This window comes from Terrapene carolina, unplaced genomic scaffold (genome assembly GCF_002925995.2).
Source record: "Terrapene carolina triunguis isolate 2854851 unplaced genomic scaffold, T_m_triunguis-2.0 Scaffold56, whole genome shotgun sequence".
Classification (NCBI taxonomy): domain Eukaryota; kingdom Metazoa; phylum Chordata; order Testudines; family Emydidae; genus Terrapene; species Terrapene triunguis.
In genome coordinates this window covers 758,525-776,770 of record NW_020664407.1, presented here as the reverse complement: position 1 = coordinate 776,770, position 18,246 = coordinate 758,525, and the positions used below count along the sequence as shown (strand labels likewise).

General features: G+C 42.6%; 1 protein-coding gene across 1 annotated transcript in view; it reads right to left on the bottom strand.

The window, feature by feature from the left end:
• LOC113407917 (phenylalanine--tRNA ligase, mitochondrial-like) overlaps positions 1–17,353 on the bottom strand; it is a 301,040-nt gene extending 283,687 nt beyond the window's left edge. Inside the window, exons 1-2 of the mRNA XM_029913232.1 lie at positions 17,300–17,353; positions 12,804–13,439 (exon numbers count right to left, since the gene is read on the bottom strand). Of these exons, the coding sequence (XP_029769092.1) occupies positions 12,804–13,439; positions 17,300–17,353 (690 nt within the window). The remainder of the gene's footprint in view (positions 1–12,803; positions 13,440–17,299) is intronic.
• Positions 17,354–18,246: the final 893 nt, after the last annotated feature.

Below are 18,246 nucleotides of genomic sequence, written 5' to 3'. Positions count from 1 at the left end.
GAATGCCTTGTTAGTTAAGTTTAGTCTCTAGAAAGCATGTTATGATGTTGTTTAATATGTAACCATTTGTTCCCATCTCTCATACCGGTTTTTATTTGAATCTCTCTTCTTTCTTAAATAAATTTCCTTTTGTTTTATAATTAAGGCCCTACTTGAATCACAGGATGATTGTCAAATAATTGCAGCTGAATTGCAGACAAGTCATGGAAAATTGCAGATAAGTAATAATGGACCTTTATTAATTGTGGTCATTTGGAAAAGCAAGAGAAGACCTATTTCTTTAAGAAAAATTTGCTGGAATGATATAAACACTTAAGTATTATGCCTGCTCATTTTTTTTTTATACCCAGACATTTCGCTGCAACTATATTACAGTCATTAATGCGTGGGGATGACTGTAGGAGTCCTGCTGCTGTCAGCTTGGAGAAATGGGGTTCTACTGTAGTAATGGGGAAAAAGTGTGGTTGCAAACCTCAAAATGTATGGAAAATTGTGGACTATGCAAAGTAATTAAAATCAAAATTGTGGTGGAATCTTAATATTGTGGGATCCACAGTATCGCATATTAAGTGGGGCTTTATTTATAATTTAACTCAAGTGCTGTACATAATACAGGGACAGCGCTCTAAGGTAAAACCTGTAAGCTGCTCCTTTGGAAACAGAGGATCTGGGATTTCTGTGGGCATCCAGTGATCAGGAGCTGGATACCACAGGGGGATACATTTAACGGACTTGGGAGCTGGGGTGCATTTATTGTCAACTTGCAAGGCAAGGACAGGGCTGGCTGGGTTAGGGAGCTTACACCTAGCTAGTATGAGCAGGACTCCCTTGTGCTGGAGGGAAGATGGTAACAAGGTGAGGCTCAGCCTGCATACCCCAAGAAGTGTGAAAATCATAAAATATGTACAATTAAATTAAACCTCAACCGCACTGAAATAAGTTCCACAGGAACTCGACCAGCCAATAGGCTGTAGCACTTCATCATCTAGGAAGCACACCCTCAGCCTTCTCCAAGACCTTATCAAACAGGTGTCTTCTGCAGAGTGCCTGGAAAGTTACCAAATTTTTGGCTATTTCGGACCAAGGGGTGGGTTCAAGAATTTTGGACCCCACACAGAGAATACTCTGCCAACCTGTGTTATAATAAGGGGACTCCAGTTTGGGTGCCCCTGCTAACCCTGGGATGCTGAACAATTATTCAAGTTGGGATGCAACACCATGCTCTGAGTGTCCCTAGCCTCTGTTTGTCAGAAGCTGGGAGTGGACAACAGGTGATGGATCACTCCATGATTGCCTGTTCTATTCATTCCTTCTGAAGCACATGGCATTGGCCACTGTTGGAAGACAGGATACTGGGCTAGATGGACCTTTGGTCTGACCCAGTATGGCCATTCTTATATTCACATTCCTGTGGGAAGTTGGTACCAAATGAAGCCTATTTTTAAATCAGTCTTTTCATCATTGTACCTCACAATAAGCTACATATTTTAGCCAAGACTTGTTAGCCAGGGAGAAGTGCCCATTACAGAGGAATGTCCACTGAAAACATTTTTCTTTCATGTCACTGTTCCTCTTTTATCTCCTCCTCTTCTGTTCCCTGTCCCTTCTCCCCCAATCAGGAGATGCCACTCATGAGGATAAGAATGCATAGTCCAACCCCTGCCAATCATGACTATGCATTACATTTAAGTGGTAGCCCTACATCACAAAATTGGCATTGACTGGAACCCTTGTTGGCAATCTTAACAGAGGCCCTTGATTGAGTAAGGATGAAAAATAAAGAAGTTTTAACCCCTTAAGAGCATCACTCCAGAACAAATTTGAGGACATTAAGAAAGTTGTACTGCTACTATCCTCTAATTTTTTTTTAAGCTGGATGCCATGGCTCAGACAATGCCAGCCGTCCTGCTCTCCGCTCACATCTGAGGCTTACTGTGTTCCTGGATTTTGAGGTTCTTTGACCAAGTGGGGGAGCAACACCTCATTCCCATTATGAAAAAGGTAAGTTGAAATATTTACCTTTCCTCATTCCTGTCATGCTTCCAATCACATGAACAGATTATTTAAAAAAACAGTAACATTGTTTAAGAAATTACTTAGAACAAAAAGTAGACTTCCATGGGGCGCTCCATGTGGTCCCCAAACAATGGGGGTTGGAGTCTCCAAATTCTAAATTTCCTCACTGATAACTCTATATAACTGTTTTGATCCTCCTCCTATAACACACTGGATGGACAACGAGAAGACATGTCTCAACTGCCCACCCTTCGAGCTGACACTCATAGACAAAATTAAGATTAACTACAACTTACTTTCTCCCCAACAGGCTTTACTCTAAGGATCTGGAAAAGAAAGCCGATGTTGATGAAGGGCTGAATGAATACGAAGTGACACAAAATCTCATCACAATTCAAATAGTAGCAGTTCATATATCCCTATTTTTCCAGGGTAATAGATTCCAGAATAACTGAAGTTATCTGATCATAAACCCACCTTAGCTACTGGTATTTTCAAACGATGTGCTTTGCAAAACCTCCGTGTCAAAACATGAATTCCACAGAAAACCAGCTGAGAATCAGAAATCAAATATTGGGAAGCTTCCACAGTAGAAAATGCCTCTACTGATAATATTTAAATGTCTGGCCTCCCTTTTCTTCAATTCAAAATGTATTCGTTTTCCCAACTGGTATTTAGGAAGTGGGGGAGGGGGGGAGGCGAGAGAATCTGAATCTGAGAAACAAACCATGTTGTTCCACATCTACCACTATCAGACACACAGACCAAACTGCTGGTGAGACTACCTAATCCCCATAAAGTTAAATGACATTGATCCCGTGACCCATTCAGGTTGCTCTCAGGAATGTGGCCAGCCAGCAAAGCCCCCGGTATCATCAGCAGTGGGCTTGTTCAAAACCTCAAGGTTTTTAGAACTCTGTTAAACACATTATTTTTTTAAAAATCACAGACCTAGGTATGCTGCTAAGTCCTTTAACCTATTTGTCAAGGGTCTTCTCACAAAATCCTGCTGTTGGAGCTATACAGGATAGTTGTGTTCTCAGTTAACTATGGCAGATAAACTGCTTATTGCCAAAAAAAATGAAAATGTACAGACTTCCTCCCCATCTATAACCTACTGTCTTGAAAGAAACCCTGAGGCCCTTCATGTATTTAAACATTAATTACACGAATAACAACATAAGTACAATAAATCTCACAAAACCCCCATGAGGAAAATATGGCCTTAATACAGATGGGGGGAGGGGGCGTGGAGGGAAACAAACCACACCTGAAAAAAGAACAAATAAGGCCATCAATATTTTGGCCATGGAAAATGCCACAATATATAAAGCAATGGTGCATCTCAAATGGAATGCTATATTCAACTTTGGTCACTTAAGCCCACATTTTTTAAAAAGCACATGTGCTAAAGTTGGAGATTTGAGAGTACATGTACCAATGAATGGACATAACCCCAACTTGTGCACTTTTAGCAGCTGTTTAAGTGCAAGTCAGACACATGCAAAAGTATGTGCCCACTTTAGAAAATATAGGCCTCATTCTCTAAACAGACATCTGAGAGCTGAAACAGATATGGTTCAGAAATGGGAAACAAAATATATTAGAGGCAGCATGGGGCTTTCATCTGATGAAAGTCTGAATTGACTCACAGGACTCAATTATTTGACACCCTTTTCACACTGGAGTAAATCCACAGATTTTGGAGAACTTACTCAGGTTTACATTGGTGTACTGCAAGGGAAAACAGAATGAGGCCTGCACTTTTTAATATGGCAAGGGGAAAACAAGAGGAGAGAAGAGAAAATAGAGGTGTGTAGAAAATATAATTGTCCAGAGAAGGTAGGGTTCCCAAATTTCAACACTGAAAAAAGAGGACACTCCACGGGGGCCCAAGCCCCGCCCCAACTCCGCCCCTTTCCCGGCCCCGCCCCGCCCCCACCCCCATTCCAACCCCTTCCCCAAAGTCCCCACCCCAACTCCACCCCCTCCCCTGAGCACCCCGCATTCCCCCTCCTCCCTCCCGCCCCCCGGGCTCCGGCTGCTGCTGCACTGGGGAAGTTGCTTCGGCCCCCGCTGCAGTGGAGAGTGGCGGGAGCCGGGAAAGTTGGAGCCCGGGGAGGAGGCGGCTGCGTGCTCGGATGCTGCCCGCCGCCTCTGTGCCCTGGCAGATCGGCAGATTGCGGGAGTTGTAAGTTTTGCTGCAGCCATTTGCACTCGGGGTCCCCTTACCATGCCTCCCTATTTTCCCGGACATGTTCGGCTTTTTGGAAATTCCTCCCGGACGGGGATTTGAGGAACAAAAAGCTGGATATGTCCACGAAAATCCGGATGTATGGTAATCCTAGAGAAGGCTAATTGGATGTTCCCATCTATCTCAATCTATAAAACAAAAACAAAAGGGCACTTGGCTAAATTAGGAGACAACATTTAAAACAGATAAAAGGAAATGACTTTTTATATGATATACAGTATAATTAATATCATAGAATATCAGGCTTGGAAGGGACCTCAGAAGGTCATCTAATCCAATCCCCTGCTCAAAGCAGGACCAATCCCCAACTAAATCATCCCAGCCAGGGCTTTGTCAAGCCGGGCCTTAAAAACCTCTAAGGAAGGAGATTCCACCACCTCTCTAAGTAACCCATTCCAGTGCTTCACCACCCTCCTAGTGAAAAAGTTTTTCCTAATATCCAACCTAAATCTCCCCCACTGCAACTTGAGACCATTACTCCTTGTTCTGTCATCTGGTACCACTGAGACAGTCTAGATCCAGTCTAGTCCTCTTTGGAACCCCCTTTCAGGTAGTTGAAAGCTGCTATCAAATCCCCCCTCATTCTTCTCTTCTGCCTCAGCCTCAGCCTCTCCTCATAAGCAGGAGCAGCGCCAGGGTTTTTGCCGCCCTAGGCAGCAGCGCTCCTCCTCTGAGCATTCGGCGGCGGGGGTCCTTCTGCTCCGCGTCTTCGGGACACTTCGACGGCGGGTCCCGGAGCGAGTGAAGGACCCGCCGCCGAATTTCCGCCGAAGACTCGGAGTGGAAGGACCCCCCCGCCGCCGAATTGCCGCCGAGGACGGCAAAATGCCACCTCCCAAATCCTGCTGCCCTAGGCGACCGCCTAGGGTCGCCTAGTGGAAGCGCCAGCCCTGCTCATAAGTAATGTGTTCCAGACCCCTAATCATTTTTGTTGCCCTCTGCTGGACTCTCTCCAATTTTTTCACATCCTTCTTGTAGTGTGGGGCCCAAAACTGGACACAGTACTCCAGATGAGGCCACACCAATGTCGAATAGAGGTGAATGATCACGTCCCTTGATCTGCTGGCAATGACCCTACTTATACAGCCCAAAATGCTGTTAGCCTTCTTGGCAACAAGGGCACACTGTTGACTCATATCCAGCTTCTTGTCCACTGTAACCCCTAGGTCCTTTTCTGCAGAACTGCTGCCTAGCCATTCGGTCCCTAGTCTGTAGCAGTGCATGGGATTCTTCCGTCCTAAGTGGAGAACTCTGCGCTTGTTCTTGTTGAACCTCATCAGATTTCTTTTGGCCCAATCCTCTAATTTGTCTAGGTTCCTCTCTATCCTATCCCTACCCTCCAGCGTATCTACTTATCCTCCCAGTTTAGTGTCATGGGATGTAATTACAATGAACATCTTAGTAAGATACCAAAAAAAAAAAAGTAGAGACTTTTCTATAAATAAGAATAGCCTTTGTAGTTATATTACCTGGGATAACAGTTTTCATGCTTCAGGGTATACAAACCACCAGCTGGGGTCAGGAAGTAATTCTCCCACAATTATATAGAACTGCACAATTAGGAGCAATACATAGATGCCAACTGTCCCTGATTTGGAGAGATAATCCCTATTTTTAGCAAAGTTTTAAAATTCTCCATTGTGTCTTAGCAACAAATTCACCATCTGCTCCAATACATTTCAATGGAGACTACAGATGTATCCCTATTTTTCCCTCCAAATGTCCCTATCTATAGCCTTCAGATGTTAGCATCAGTGTGCTTTATGGGACTTTGACCACTGATGGAGCTAGGATATTGAACTGGAGGAACAATTACTATATCCCCGTTTCTATTCCCCACCAAAATTATACAAAGCTTGGTATAATTGAGAAAAAATATTTTGAACGCTCTAAAACATGTAATTTTTAATTAGCATTTGTTGTCAATTGAAATGTTTTGTGATACTGAGTTTGTATTGGCTCCCTCTGGTGGCTAAAATACATGAAATCTAAGGGGGGGGTTTAATCAAACATTTCAGTATGTGTGGAATTGTACACATTGATCCCCGTACATCAAGGATTGCATCTCTCTTTCATTTTTATGTAGAAAAGTATGAATAAATCTTTGGGGATCAGAATTAAAAATGGTCAGTTCTAGCCTTACTACAGTTATTCTAAAAGGCAACAAAGAGTACTGTGGCAGCTTATAGACTAACAGATGTATTGGAACATAAGCTTTTGTGGGTGAATACCCACTTCGTCAGATGCATGTAGTGGAAATTTCCAGAGGCAGGTATAAATATGCAGGCAAGAATCAGTCTAGAGATAACGAGGTTAGTTCAATCAGGGAGGATGAGGCCTTCTTCTAGCAGTTGAGGTGTGAACACCAAGGGAGGAGAAACTGCTTTTGTAGTTGGCTAGCCATTCACAGTCTTTGTTTAATCCTGAGCTGATGGTGTCAAATTTGCAAATGAACTGAAGTTCAGCAGTTTCTCTTTGGAGTCTGGTCCTGAAGTTTTTTTGCTGCAGGATGGCTACCTTTAAATCTGCTATTGTGTGTCCAGGGAGGTTGAAGTGTTCTCCTACAGGTTTTTGTATATTGCCATTCCTAATATCTGACTTGTGTCCATTTATCTTTTTACGTAGGGATTGTTCAGTTTGGCCGATGTACATAGCAGAGGGGCATTGTGGGCACATGATGGCGTATATTACATTGGTGGATGTGCAGGTGAATGAACCGGTGATGTTGTGGCTGATCTGGTTAGGTCCTGTGATGGTGTCGCTGGTGTAAATATGTGGGCAGAGTTGGCATCGAGGTTTGTTGCATGGATTGGTTCCTGAGTTAGAGTTACTATGGAGTTATGCTAATGTTGCTAATCCAAAGAGTTTGCAAATCACATGACAGATGGAAAATCATGAGATTTTATATATTTGTATATATAGATAAAAAAAGATAGGCGGAGACTCTGTTCAGATTAGAGACATCTTCTCTGAGCCCTGGTCTATACTACCTGCTTATGTTATAGCGACTGAGCTCTTGGTGTAGAGAGCACCATGTTGGTGGGAGGGCTTCTCCCATCGACATAGCTACGGGCTCTCAGGGAAGTGGAGTACCTACGCCGACGGCATAGGCAGTGTCTTCACTCAGTGCTACAGTTGCAGCGGTGCACCTGCCCCACTGCAGTGCTGTGAGTGTAGACAACACACTGAGGTCCTTTTTTCAGGAAAGGAACAAACCATAATAAATTGTATTTTTAGTTTTAATTTTCCCCTTCTCTGGGAGATGCCTTCCAATGAAACCCCACAACACACCAAACACCTCCTTCCCTCCATCCCATAGCAGACTGCGCACTGTTTGGAACAGAAACTGTCTCTTCTAGACTCTCAAATCCATCACTCTCTCTCTCCTCTGTTACAAAAGAAACTGATTTCCAGTTTTGATTTTTTACTTTTTCATGTTGCTGTCTTAACAAGATCTTCAGTACAAAATGGCCATATTCATTCCCCTGATCCACTGTATTAATACAAAACATACCACACTAAAGAATGCCTGATGAGATCTTTATTGAGGATATCATTATATATGCAATATTTCATTTCTATAGTCTTGGATTTTAATTTGTAGTATTAAAGACCAAAAATGAAAATGAGCATTGTGTTGTCTTTGCAGCCCATACTGCAAATTTTGTCTATATCTTAAAAAAAAAATTATTTGCTGCTGCATGAGTCAGAACAAGAATAGTTAGCGTATTTTACATTCAGAATTGAGGTGCATTAGCAGAGCCTTACAGTATTCTAGTTCCTGCCACTTCTATTACCTCCCTTCATAAGCATTAATTCATACAATACTTTAGGCAAATATTAAAAAAATTAATAAACATGTTCGAATAAAAACTGCAAATGTGCTTTGATTGTGTCCATGACTGTTTCATAATTAGTTTTGTGTGTCCATTTCTATGAATACACCTCTACCCCGATATAACGCTGTCCTCGGGAGCCAAAAAATCTTACCGCGTTATAGCTGAAACCGTGTTATATTGAACTTGCTTTGATCCACCGGAGTGTGCAGCCCCGCCCCCCTGGAGCACTGTTTTACCACATTATATCCGAATTTGTGTTATATCGGGTCATGTTATATTGGGGTAGAGGTGTATTTAAAAAATATTTTTAGAACAAGAATGTACTTGGAAAATGAGTCTCTAATATTTCTGTGAATGAGTAGTCATGGAAAGCTTCACAATGGAGCTGGTTGCATGGCGATCTTGAAATCTCAGATTTCTCTGCTCTTATTGATAAAAGAATCACTCATCCAACCAGGGAGCAGACATAATGCCATGTGATTTGGGTGATCATTCACACACTATGAATAAGGATTAGCAAATAATCAAAGACATAACTGAACCAAATAGTCTGCAAACACATCAGAGTATGGTGAAATAAAGTACTCATCAAATAATTCTGAATAATGAACAAATTCATTAAAAAAAATCAAATGGTTAATTTATGAACATAAAAAGGTAATTTTTTTTTCAAACTAATAATAGTTCTCCTAGCTCTAATCCCCATTATTATTATTCTAAGATATTTGGGAAGAGTGATGTGAATGTTTCACTCAAACAGCAGTACTATTCGAAATACGCCTTGATTACAGTTTGACATGAGTTTGTGAAAAAGAGGTGGTTCATTAAATCTTTCTTATCCTGTCCAAAATGCCCATTCAAGCTGAACTGAAGCTTTTTGCAAACATGTTTACTCTCTCGATATCACAAACGATGGAGACCATTAGCTGTGTATTTTAAATTCAAAATGCCATGGGACCTTTGGCACTTCCTGTTATCTGACTGCTTCCAGGTGGAAGGAGGACAAACAATGACTGTGGAAACCTGAAAAGCAAAGTAATATAACGAACTGGCTAGTGTGTTAAATGTATATCATTGCCTGCATGAAATCAGATCTACTCAACTCTGCCTCAGAGACCTTCCTTCTAAACTTAAGGATACAGACCGAAGCTGGCCTTAATCAACAGCAGAGGAGCTGCAGCAGGGCGGGTGAGTCATTCAGTACATATCCAGGGTCTAGAGCAGGCTTGTATAGCCCGTGCTGCTGTGGCTTCATTGCTATTAGTACTCAAGTTAGCTAGATCAAAGCTAGCTCACATGTGTCTACATATGCTGCAGTCACACCCCATCTGGCATCAACTGCAACGTACACGTAACGTATGAGCTAATGAAGCTTTTCCTTTAGCTTAATTTGTAAGATCTTGTGCTCTAGCAGCAGGAAGAAGTGGATTCTATCCGCAATACTGTGGCATTCCTATTTGCCATGGTGTGTAGCAGAATGCCCTAGGGCAGTGATAGCTACCACTGGCATTCATGCTCCTTCTGTGGACTGTGGTAGCATTTATACATGCATGCCCAGACATATAATATATTTGTAACATCCCCGCTTTTTACTCTTTTTCAAACTGACTAGCCCCTGTGTATTCATCTAGGGAGTGAGGACTCTTGACCTAGCAATTCCAAGACAGAACATGGAAAGGCCCTACTGAACACAATGAAATCACTGAACTAGTTTTTGGAATTAGAAGTCTCACTTTATTCTTGTGATGAAGTTTGTAATAAGTGTTATGTATTACAATGTACTGCGTCAATACTCATCATGAAATTCAAGAATAAAACAAAGTATTTGAATTCTACAAGGTGAATTTTGCGCAATCTTCCTCTCCACCAGCCCTACACTTTCTATGTGCCACATATTTATTAAGTGTTTGCTACTCTGAAAGTCTCCAACACAAATTTAAGAGGGAGAGAGAGAACATCTTTTCCAGACAAGTTGTTTAGCACATCATTATAAATCATATAATGAACTGGATGTTAACATTCTGTGATAACAACCCAATCATTCTCCTGAGAAAAATGGTGAAGAAAAGAGAAAACAGGGAGAAAGTAACATTCTTATTAAAGGCTGCAATGAGGTGAATGGGAAATGGTATGGGGCTTTTCTTTCTCACCCTTCCTGACTTAAAAACAAAATTTAAAATGGCTCTGACACTTGTTGGAGAGATTGTGGAGGAAGAGATGCCTTTTTCCGTATCTCATAGGAGTATCCAAATGTGGTCAAATTTTGGATCCTCATTTCAATGTCTGTAATCATGGGATCTAGGATCTTGTCTGACCCTGAAACTTTCAGTCATACTTCTAAGACTTCCCATGATATAAAACTATCAATTGAAAACCCTATGCTTATTGTTCATCTCTTGGGAGCAGTGAGATGCTCCATACCTGTCTACGTGATACAGGAAAAACACACAGCTACAGTTCTATGTGGAATTCTCTATAGTAAAACAATATTTATTAGTGCCTGCTAAAGGAGCAACTTCCAGTTATGAAAAACAATGGGGAAAAGTTACCATTAATACTAAAAAAGGTCTTCAAATGTAACTCTGTACAAGATATTTGTGAATTTTAATTCCATTATTAAGCTCATTCAGGAGAAAACCAATCTGAAAATGGGTGCTACATTTCTTAAAGGAACCATTCTTAAATTAATTTTAGTCCATAAATTAATTAACCAATTTACTCAAATTCTCAGAAAATTCATTCTGTATTCAAACAGTAAATGTGGTAATTTTCAGTAGGATACGCTGTATTTTTCATACATAACTAAGGCCTGGTCTACACTACAGAGTTAGATTGATGCAAGGCAGCTTATGTCGACCTAACTATGTAAGTGTCTACACTAAAATTTCGCTCCTGTTGACAGAACTGCTCCACTATGTCAACTTAATAACTGCACCTCCATGAGAGGCGTAGACATTGCGTTGTGTACACACTGCGTTGCTTACATCAGTTGATACTGGCTTTCAGAAGCCATCCCACAATGCCCCACACAAACAGTACAATCGGCACATGTGCTCCTGATGAGGACGTGCACCACGGACACAAGTGTAGACCTGCACGAGTGATGTAATTACTGCAGTGGCTGTATGTCAATGTAAGGTAGAATGACTTAATTTTGTTGTGTAGACATGCCCTAAGTGGTTAATCAATTCTTTAAATGTTAAACTCAACTCAACCCAACCCAACCTTGACTGTGCAACTGCAAGTGGCACTTCCCTAATGCAAATATATACTTTTTATACGTGTGTCCCCACCTTATATGCACACATCTTATATTCATTCATATTACCTCCTCAGCTAAGCAACCCCAATCACTATTCTATTCCAACAAGCAAACCGTTTCACATATTGGCATCCCTTTTAAGAATCTCCTATCAATATATTACTTATCAATGGCACTTAAGCATGCACAGTGCGTATAAGCTTTGCCAGTGAAATATTTAAACTCAGGAATCTCAGACATTTGCTAAAGGCTTGCTGACTGGCATTTTTGCACCCTGCTAGCTTACTGTATAAGCATCACAAGCTTGTATCAGTGTCAGCTGTACAGAGCCATCCTTAACATGGCTTTGGGACGAGACTATGAATAGAAAATTACAGTACAAAAGGAATTTTTCTGAGAAAGTTAGAAGCAACTCAGAAAAGGTGATGGTTAGAACAGAAAATGCATTTCAATTTTAGCTGTATCAATTACTGCCCTAAATTACTGACATATTGAGCGTGTGAATGAAACAAAGCGGATGGTAAAAAGATGTTCTCAACATGGGTTTGGCATGGATGAACTGAGTTATGCAGGTCTTAAGTAAAGCTGATTGCTGTCCTTTATTTATTTTTTTTAATTTCTAAAGACCATTTCATTTTGCTAGTTTTCAAATAGGATTTTTTTTTCATTTTTCAAAATTTCATGTGGATTTTTTATTGAATTTTTCTATTTTAAAAAAATCTGAATGTTTGAAAAAGGAATTATTTATTTCAAAATCAAAACTTTTTATCTAATTGTTTCAGTTCTGAAAAACTCTACCATGTGACTGGACTGACTAATCAAAATTGGAAATACCAAATCTCCAAACCCTGAAATTGAAAACCATAAACTAAAACAGAAGGTTAAGAAAAAGATTTTCATGATTTTTCTTTTAAAAAGACCATTTTTTGTTTTTAAAAAAATTAACTAAAATTCTAGTTGCGAGTTATTCCAAGACAGTTTTGATAAAATCTTTATACCACACCAACCTGGCATGTGTATGCCACATATTTTACAGAAACAACTATATTTAGAAATGTTCTTTAAAATATTTGTCGATATTGGGTTGATTTTTTAACCTCTTCACCAGTAAAACAAGATTCCTTTGCCAAAATAAGATTCCTTTGGCACACAAAGGAAAACTGAACAGCCTTGGAGGAAAATATTATAAATAATACACTTTAGAAATCTCTACAAATTGCCTAATATAGCTTTTCCATATGTCATCATGGCATGGTTGTAAGGCCCATCATTTTGCAGTCTATGAGGGCTAGAAACAATAACCCTTTGGAAAGGGGAAATTCCTTGACAGGCTGCAGTTACAGATACAAATAAAGTGATACTAGCCAAATGGAGGGACCTGTGAAACTCCTTGCTTGTTAGAGTCATGCTAAGCATTGTGAATAGTTCCTACCTCATGATTGGAGAAGAGTCGCACTCCTTCCATCTGGTGAAAGATTGGGTAGTGGCTGCTATCAATCGTATCGCGGCGGTAGACATCTCCCACAACCAGAAAGGCATCCAGCCCTGAGTGCATCAAGTCCCACTGGTGAGCTGACGTATGTGCTCTTAGCATGTGAATGTGGTTCATGTAGTAGTTTTCCCCTTTCCTCCTGCTGGGGTGGTCTTGTGGGATAAGCAATCTGTCAAAGTTCTGCTCCACTGTAACCACCGGGGACAGATCATCATAAACAGAAAAGAGTGGGGTCCCAAAGCGTCCTATATACTGCTTGTAAAAATGATCCTTTATTCGCTCTTTGATCAGCCACAAAGGGTGGTACCGTTGGTTGTGCAAGTTCTTTCCCACCTTGCAGAGAATTTTCTCTGTGACATTGCTGTAGTCATCTCGAGGGTACGCTTTACCAAGCAGTTCCACTGTATTTGATGTGGGTGTTTTGGCAACAAAACTTGAAGTTATAGTCCTGGACAAGGCATGCCCCAAATCACTGGTGATTCCTCCTATCTGGACTCCCTGTGACAAAACAGTTTTGGAATAATGAACTACTCTCATGAAATTCCAAGATGCTGCCATCACAATACCTTCGAGGCTCTAGAAAAAAGGCAAAAAAAAATAATAGTCAAGACTTGCGGTAGGAATTGAAAACAGTCTAATGATAATGAAAAGCCAAACGTCAATTTGTTAAATAAGACAGAAGTCCAGTTTTTAGTCCACTACTTTACAGGAAAATCTTATGACCCAATTCCAGCTAGATTATCTTCTCCAACCACCAACCCTGCCCTTGTATTAATGATTTGGGGCCTGATTCTGTCCCCATTAAAGATGCCGGTAGTCTTTACAGTACATTAAATAAAAGCAATATAGGCCTTTTATTTAATATTCTTTATATTCAATTTAACCCCCCCACCCCAATAACTCAACATATTATACTGGAGAAATTGTGGTAAATTTTAACATGTTTGTCAATCAGATATTCATTTATAATAATATTCCATGTGCTAACATTGTTGTACATTCTCAAAACAAACTACAGGATTAAACAGCAGCAGCACAACAAACAAGAAGCAAATGTAATATTTTGCATTGTTTATAACAAAATGTTGTCCCCTATAAGGAGTCTAGAGATGAAACCTAGGTCATTTCACAGCATAGTATACAAACGTAACATATGCATTACAAACTATACTTTTGTAGATATTTTTTCTATTTAACAGAAAACAAAAAAAGGCAGTCTGACCTTTCAAACAATTATCCAACTGTGTAAGGTCAGACAACCAACATATTAAATTCATGATGGAACACTATCTAAGGTTCTCTATACAAATTCCACATGGACAGAACTGGTCTTAGCATTTTTGGGAAAACCTGCAAAACAAGTTTCCAAACCCACTCTAATGCAAATGACTCTTGTCCATGCTGATTATACCACTATGCAGAGGGTAGGCCTTACGATTTTGGAGAAGGTCAGTGAAATGGAAGATTTTGCTGGGGATGGGGGGTTTGGTGGTGGTGTCAAATATAAATGACTAAATCTATATAAAAGAGGTATCATTGGCTATCCCTCAGTTTCTCTGGTTGCAGTAGCAGAGCCTTATTGTGCTGGGTTCAGACATAACTGCTGTACGTTGAAGTGTTTAAAGAGATAATTCCTGAACAAGCAAGGATTCTGAAGGCTGTAATGCCTCTAGAGATTAAGCCCTCGTCTACACTACGAGTTTAGGTCGAATTTAGCAGCGTTAGATCGATTTAACCCTGCACCCGTCCACACGACGAAACCATTTTTGTAGACTTAAAGGGCTCTTAAAATCGATTTCTGTACTCCTCCCGGACGAAGGGATCAGCGCTGAAATTGACCTTGCTGGGTCGAATTTGGGGTAGTGTGGACGCAATTCGACGGTATTGGCCTCTGGGAGCTATCCCAGAGTGCTCCATTGTGACTGCTCTGGACAGCACTCTCAACTCAGATGCACTGGCCAGGTAGACAGGAAAAGCTCCCCAAACTTTTGAATTTCATTTCCTGTTTGGCCAGTATGGCGAGCTCAGAGGTGACCGTGCAGATCTCATCAGCACAGGTGACCATGGAGTCCCAGAATCGCAAAAGAGCTCCAGCATGGACCAAACGGGAAGTACTGGATCTGATCACTGTATGGGGAGAGGAATCCATGCTATCAGAACTCCGTTCCAAAAGACGAAATGCCAAAACATTTGAAAAAATCTCCAAGGGCATGAGGCTATAACAGGGACCCGCAGCAGTGCTGCGTGAAACTTAAGGAGTTCAGGCAAGCCTATCAAAGAACCAGAGAGGCAAACGGCTGCTCCGGGTCAGAGCCCCAGACATGACGCTTCTATGATGAGCTGCATGCCATTCAAGGGGGTGCCCCTACAACTATCCCAGCCCTGTGCGTGGACTCCGTCAATGGATTCTCACACAACAGGGATGCGGATTTTGGGGCCGAGGAAGATAATGAGGAGGAAGAGGTTGAAGATAGTGCACAGCAAGCAAGCGGAGAAACCATTTTCCCCGACAGCCAGGAACTGTTTTTCACCCTGGATCTAGTACCCTCCCAACCCACCGAAGGCGGGCTCCCAGACCTAGAAGGCGGAGAAGAACCTCTGGTGAATGTACCTTTGTAAATATAATATATGGTTTAAAAGCAAGCGTATTTAATGATTAATTTGCCCTGAAGACTTGGGATGCATTCGTGGCCAGTACAGCTACTGGAAAAGTCTGATAACGTGTATGGGGATGGAGCGGACATCCTCTAGGGACATCTCAGTGAAGCTCTCCTGGATGTACTCCCAAAGCCTGTTAGCCACGTGGTGGGGGGAGGAGTGAAGCGATCATCCCAGAGAATTGGGGGTGGGGGTTTAGTTGGGTTTGTGCTGCACGTTAACCCAAAAACTGCAGCCCCTCCTTTTAAATGGCCAATCCATTTTAAATGGCCAACCCAACGGGTGCTTGGTATATGAAATGAGGGCGCTGCTGTTTGAAACCATTCCCACATGTTATGAAGGTTAAAGAAGCAAAAAGACTGTGCCCAGACGCCCAAGAACGTTGTGGTGGGGGCTCCGGCCACCCAACCACTCCATCCCAGAGGACTGCCCAAGCAACAGAAAGCTGGCATTCAATAAATAAGTTTTGAAGTGCAGTGTGGCCTTGTCCTTCCCTCCTCCATCACCCCACCCGGTGATTCTCTCCTCTCCCACCCCTCACGGGGCTACCTTGGCAGTTATCCCCCCCATTTGTGTGACAAATTAATAAAGAATGCATGAATTTGAAACAACAATGACTTTATTGCCTCGGCAAGCGGAGATCAAAGGGGGGGAGGGGAGAGCGGTTGGCTTACAGGGAAGTAGAGTGAACCAAGGGGGCGGGCTTTCATCAAGGAGAAACAAACAGAACTTTCACACCGTTGCCTGGCCAGTCATGAAACTGGTTTTCAAAGCTTCTCTGATGCGCAGTGTGCCCTGCTGTGCTCTTCTAACCGCCCTGGTGTCTGGCTGCACGTAATCAGCGGCCAGGTGATTTGCCTCAACCTCCCACCCTGCCATAAATGTTTCCCCCTTACTCACAGATATTGTGGAGCACCCAGCAAGCAGTAATAATGAAGGGAATATTGGTTTTGCTGAGGTCTAACCGAGTCAGTAAACTGCGCCAGCACGCTTTTAAACGTCCAAATGCACATTCTACCACCATTCTGCATTTGCTCAGCCTATAGTTGAACAGCTCCTGACTACTGTCCAGGGAGCATTAAGGGGTAGGCTGGGTCCCCAAGGATAACTATAGGCATTTCAACATCCCCAACGGTTATTTTCTGGTCTGGAAAGTAAGTCCCTTTCGCCAACTGTTCAAACAGACCAGAGTTCTGAAGATGTGAGCGTCATGTACCTTTCCCGGCCATCCCACGTTGATGTTGGTGAAACGTCCCTTGTGACCCACCAGTGCTTGCAGCACCATTGAAAAGTACCCCTTGCGGTTTATGTACTGGCTGCCTTGGTGGTCCAGTCCCAAGATAGAGATATGCATTCCGTCTATCGCCCCCCCCACACTTAGGGAATCCCATTGCAGCAAAGCCATCCACTATGATCTGCACATTTCCCAGAATCACTACCCTTGATAGCAGCAGCTCAGTGATCACAGCAGTCCCCACAGTAGATTTGCCCACTCCAAATTGATTGCCTACTGACCGGTAGCTGTCTGGCGTTGCAAGCTTCCAGAGGGCTATTGCCACTCGCTTGTGAACTGTGCGGGCTGCTCTCATCTTGATATTCTTGCAATTCAGGGCAGTGGAAAGCAAGCCACAAAGTTCCATGAAAGTGTCTTTACACATGCAGAAGTTTCTCAGCCACTGGGAATCATCCCAGACCTGCAACACTATGTGGTCCCACCTGTCTGTGCTTGTTTCCCAGGCCCAGAATCGGTGTTCCACGGCATGAACCTGCCCCATTACCACCATGATGTCCAAATTGCCGGGACCCGTGCTTTGAGATAAGTCTGTGTCCATGTCCTCATCACTCTCATCACTGCGCTGCCGTTGCCTCCTCGCCTGCTTTTGAAGTTTCTGGTGCTGCATATACTGCAGGATAATGTGTGTGGTGTTTACAGTGCTCATAACTGCCGTGGTGATCTGAGCAGGCTCCATGCTTGCTGTGGTATGGCGTCTCCATGGAAAAAAGGTGCAAAACGATTGTCTGCAGTTGCTCTCACGGAGGGAGGGGCGACTGATGACATGGCTTACAGGGTTGGCTTACAGGGAATTAAAATCAACAAAGGGGGCGGGTTTGCATCAAGAAGAAACACAACTGTCACACCGAAGCCTGGCCAGTCATGAAACTAGTTTTCAAAGCCTCTGTGATGCGCAACGCGCCTTGCTGTGCTCTTCTAATCGCAAACAGCCTAGTCAGCAAACAGTGCCAGTGAGATTTTAAATGTCCAAAGGCACATTCTACCACCATTCTGCACTTGCTCAGCCTATAGTTGAACTGCTCCTTACTACTATCCAGGCTTCATGAGCCATGGGAGGAAGGGGTAGGCTGGGGTAGGTGCAACCACGCAGTGCTGCCGGCTGGGAGAGCAGCCTGAGGCAAAAGCCTCCAGCTCGCATGATATTCCAGGCAGGACTGAATCTTCATTAGACAAAACTTAAAGAAGAGAATGACCTACAGTAACTCCCATTTATGTCCAGGCGCCCCCGACTGACCTCACCAACGCCGGCCATGAGCACCCATGTCTGCCCAGGCACCCCCAACTGACCTCACCGAGGCCGGCCAGGAGCAACCAGGAGACAGCAGCAGATGGTGCAATACGGCTGCTAACCGTCTTTGCTAACTTGCAAAGGCAAGGAGCTGCTGCTGTGTAGCAATGCAGTACCACATCTGTCAGCAGCACCCAGGAGAC